At 36.4% G+C, this 4,763-nt stretch overlaps 1 protein-coding gene across 1 annotated transcript in view; it reads right to left on the reverse strand.

Moving 5' to 3' along the window:
- The window catches only part of LOC115241116 (low-density lipoprotein receptor-related protein 2), a 49,264-nt gene that overhangs the window by 40,508 nt on the left and 3,993 nt on the right, over positions 1-4,763 (reverse strand). The window contains exon 3 of the mRNA XM_029816680.1: positions 3,210-3,897. Coding sequence (XP_029672540.1) covers positions 3,210-3,384 — 175 coding nt within the window. The 5' untranslated portion in view covers positions 3,385-3,897. The remainder of the gene's footprint in view (positions 1-3,209; positions 3,898-4,763) is intronic.

Here is a 4,763-nt window from a genome sequence, read left to right on the forward strand (position 1 = left end):
TTTTACATTTGTACGTTTCTTTAAAATAAAAAAATTGTAATAAAATACAGCAAATACAGAAATTAATTTTAACATAAAAAAAAATTAAAACTTTTTCATACTGCAAATATGTATGTGTATGTATATATATAAAACAAAGTATCTTTGCTTTTGAAGAATCCTTCAACCGCGTTTATTTTTTCTACGCTCATAAAGTATCCGAGTCAGCGTAATTTCTGCTTACGATATTTTTAACGCATATATTTCTAGCGGAAAAGTTTCGCCTTTTCATTTATATATCATCTTCGAACTGTTAATGAGGTTCACAGTGTCAATGATTTATGGAAAGTCATTAGAAACGTGATGAGCACATCTCGTTATTAAAAGAGTCCTTCAAATGTATATCCGCGGTGCCTTTGACGCATCCTAGACACGAACATTGTGTCACACTTTTTCCACGGAGTCTCCGATAAAACCGGTTTTCCCTTCGAAAAACGCGCGACGTGAATATATACGTGGATCTTGAAGGGACAACTGATAAGAAGAGTACGAAAACTTGGAAAACCTGGATCTAGATGAACCGGTCAAATATTCGGTCCGTGGGCGAACACTAAAGTTTTTATTCCTGGAGCCCCTCTCTCTCTCTCCCTCCCTCCGCGGTGAAACCGGTTCCCATCTTTTTTACCCCCACGCTCACCTATCTCTCCCTCTCCCACGCGAGTGTAAGAAAAAAGTAAACGTAACAGTTTGCACTGTGATAACAGTAGGCAGCGTCAGTATTCAAGATGTCAATTAATGCAGATGAAGAGAATGACATGACATTCGCCGTTCAATTATTTTGTCGCTATAAGGAGAGATCGGCTCTAAATACGTCCAAGAACTACCGGCTCTTCGGGGAAAGAACTTTCTCGTCTTCTGCACGCGTTGCGGGAATCAGAGCTTGCAAACTCGCGACGCTCTCGAGTACGAAGGTCGTTTCGTCGACCCACTGATTCGTCCCACTTGTTCCCTCTCGTGGCTTACAATGCCTGAGCTTTTTGCGATCGCGAGGTGCTTTTAGCTGCGAGAATTTTCAAAAGATGTGCCTCCAAAGTATAACCTCCCCACCCCCTTGGAACGCGTTATTCTGAACAACCTTACTTTCCCTTTTATCAAAGATCGTAATCGCGCTTTTAAGTTTTACATATTTCCATATTTTTTAAAATAAAGAAAAAAACTGATCATTGCCGTAAGTAAAAGTAATAATAGGTGACTATATATCCTTGCTATCTCATTTATAGTAAGTAAAGATTATGTGAGAAAATATCAGACAAGATGAGATCTTGCATTCGAAATTTTTAAGTAAATTTATATTGTACAATAGTAAAATAAAGTTGTAACAATGGAAAACCGCAACGATAGTCCTTTGTTTAATAAAAAAATCTAAAATCTAATAGGAATTTTTTATTATTATTATAGAAGAAGAAGAGAGAAAGCATAGATATAAATAAAAAAAATTGTTTAAAGAATCCACCTGTTACGTTACAAAAAAGATAGATCGACCGAGTTGACATTTTAAATGACGTTGATAACATTTTAAACGCACTCTGGATTGAGTAACGAGTTTATCGTGGAAGGTCAAAGATTTAATTTAGCCAATCGACAACATATTGATATTTACCCCCTGATGCTGTCAGTGTTATCTTCGTGATTGCATGTATCATGTGTGTCAAATATGAATGTATGCATTTATGTGTATGTGTGCACGCGCGTGTGTGTAGACAAAAAAAGATTACTTATTTAATATCGCTCGCGCAATAACTGCACAAAGACTGCAAAATAACTGTCTGTAAATAGTTTGTGATCAAAATAGACTGTTGAGGTTGGATTAAATTTGGAATTTTTGCATGAAAAATAGATTAGCGATTGTTAGATTAATAAGCAAAATAAATGTTGCAAGATTTTCAAGGCACATCGATATATCACGGATTCATAAATCTTTTACAAACATGTAGATAACATTTTTATATTTTATATTTTTATTTTATTATCTCAGAGCTTTTATCTTTTCAAAAACAGTTCCTTTCTTTTGTTTCTTTATAATCGATTAAACAAAATAAATTGACAAAAATACTAGCACTTGAAATATATGAGATATATATTTATTCTATTATAAATATTAATTTTTTCAAGTCTCTCTCTTCAGATAAACTAAATATACGGTGAAATATATATTAAGATATAATAAATATATCATTAAGATATAATAAATTTTTTAATACGTGTTTCAACTATGTCATTAAAGTAAATTAAGGCCGACTAAAAATTTAAATTAATTATTTAATAAAATAAAAAACTCGATTTAAAAATTTCAACATAGAAAAGTGCATTAGATTGAGCGATACTAGCCCTAATCAAATTGTCATAATAGGTGGAAAATAACAAACTTAATTATTTAAAATATGTCGAGCCATCATTGCTGCTTATTTATTGCATATATGGCAAATTAAAATCCGCGAGTGTGAATTTTAAGAGATTACGAAAATCTTGAACCAAAAATCTTCGGAGTTAAAAACAAAAGACCCCTTTATACGAAGTTGTATTTACCGTTTTACCTCTTTGATAGTGGGTCAAATCCGACCGACAAGATCGACATACTTGATATCCAAAGGATTCCCCTAATTCTCATCGATATTTAAATCGTTTATAACATGTCAATTAAGTTTTTCAAAATTTAATTCGAAACAAACTCGAGGCTTCATAAAAACTTTTCAATTAAAAGCAAAGATGTATTTTCTTAAACTTTCAAATTCATTAATATATCTATTCGTATATAATCTCTTCCACAAGCATTTATGTGATAATAAATATCGTTATTGTAAAATGTGTGTTTAGTAAAAAAGATTAAAGAGGTATGAAATCGCATAAACATAAACATTCTTACAAAGAAATGCTCGAGAAGCGAAAAAAGTATAAACAAACGATTTTAAAACAAGCGAGAAAAATATAAACGAACGATAATAATATGGACAAACATTTGATTATTAATATAATCAACGGTCGAAAAACATCATAAATCATCCGCGAAAAATTACGAGATATCCCTCCGCTATCTTTACGCACTTTTTGCCTTGCACGTAGTCGCGGGTATTTTCAAGATAAATTTGAAAATGATCGATAGATTGCTTTCCCCTATCGGCGAAAGCGGATCTCTCGCAGCGGCAAAAAGGAATTGAAAAAAAAAGGCTCACCCGATCTGATGGCTGCAACATCGGCGACGCCGAAGAGGACGGCGAGCGTGGTCGCGACGACGAGCGTAGTCCTGGCGGTCCATCGTACGGAGGATAAAGTCCCGATCGAATCCTCGACACTTCCGGAAGCGCGTTCACCACCGGAAGAATCGACGCGCCGAGGCCGCACAGCCATCGCACGCCGGTTGTCCCTCTCTCTTTCTCGCTCGATGCTCCTCCTCGCTCTCTTTCACCGCGTTCTCTGTCAGAGGTAGACGACAAGAGTCACAGGCACACGCACACACTTTTGCACGCGTTTATGTACGATTGGCGCGCGCGGAAACTCTTCCCGATCTTCACTTCCGTTCAGACGTTCAGAATTCCGAACTCGTTCCGCGAGCGACAGACGGATACGAGGAATAAATTAAAAAAAAAAGATAAAAAACGAAAAGGACGCGCGACACGAGCAAACGCGGGTTCAATTCATGGCTCGTGCGTAACGACGTTGACACGGTCGCAGTCATCGGGCGACTGATGCGTGCCGCTCGCGGACCCAACATGGCGCCATTGCGCCCCTCCCTAATCAAGCCGAGGAGATGGAGAGGGCCCGTCGCCGAGCAGTTTGGTACAGAAGAACGCGCGAGACTCGCTCCGATTTCAAATTTGCGGCTTTTGTCGGCAATCATCGGGAGATGGAGATGAAGGGAATCTGGAATCATCAAAAAATATGTTTGCACTGTGATAACAGTAGGCAGCGTCAGTATTCAAGATGATAGAAAAAGAAAAGAAGACGGAACCGGCCAAGCTTGATCTTTCATTCCGTTAAATGGTAATTTCAATCTTTCGAACAAGACAATATTTGGCCGACTCTTCTCGTGACAAACATAAATGCAAATATTGGTTTTCGATATTTATATCCTACCGACTTGAAATATATGAGATATATAACGATCTTTAATATTTCACAATATGCGTTATAATATATACAAATTTATAAGCACAATATAATTGTAATAAAATAATTAGAAGAAGGATTCTCTTTCTAATTATAAATATAAATATAATTGTAAGGTAATGATTTATAAAGAAATAAAAAGAGAATATCGTAGCGAATTAATCTCTGTCTTGAAAATTAATCAAACTAGAAAACTGCGAACGGTCGCGAGTTCAAGCGTGCGAAACGAAAGTCGAGAGGGTCTTTTTATTGGGCCCAGTCCCCTAATTCGAGCGGCGCGTTTTACGCGATTATGCGACAAAGAAAAGAACAATTTCCGTGGAAAGAAACTTTCACACGAGAACGCTAAGTGTACCGTTTCTTCATTTCCCAACAGTTGAAAAATCTTTAAATATTATCGAATTCTCGGAGTATTTTTTTCGTCGTAATAAATCATATATATCATTAATGCCTACATTTCCTGACAATTTTCAACGAATAGCAATTATTTCTGGCTTGCGTTACAACACTTGTGGTTTCTCGAATTCTCTCCGAGAGCTTTACGTCGAATCGTTTCACACATACATATCAGGTAGGTGAATTTGGAAAATTCCGCGATGTAACTGAAAATTGCCGCTCTT

This window comes from Formica exsecta, unplaced genomic scaffold (genome assembly GCF_003651465.1).
Source record: "Formica exsecta isolate Colony F162 unplaced genomic scaffold, ASM365146v1 scaffold120, whole genome shotgun sequence".
Taxonomy (NCBI): Eukaryota; Metazoa; Arthropoda; class Insecta; order Hymenoptera; family Formicidae; genus Formica; species Formica exsecta.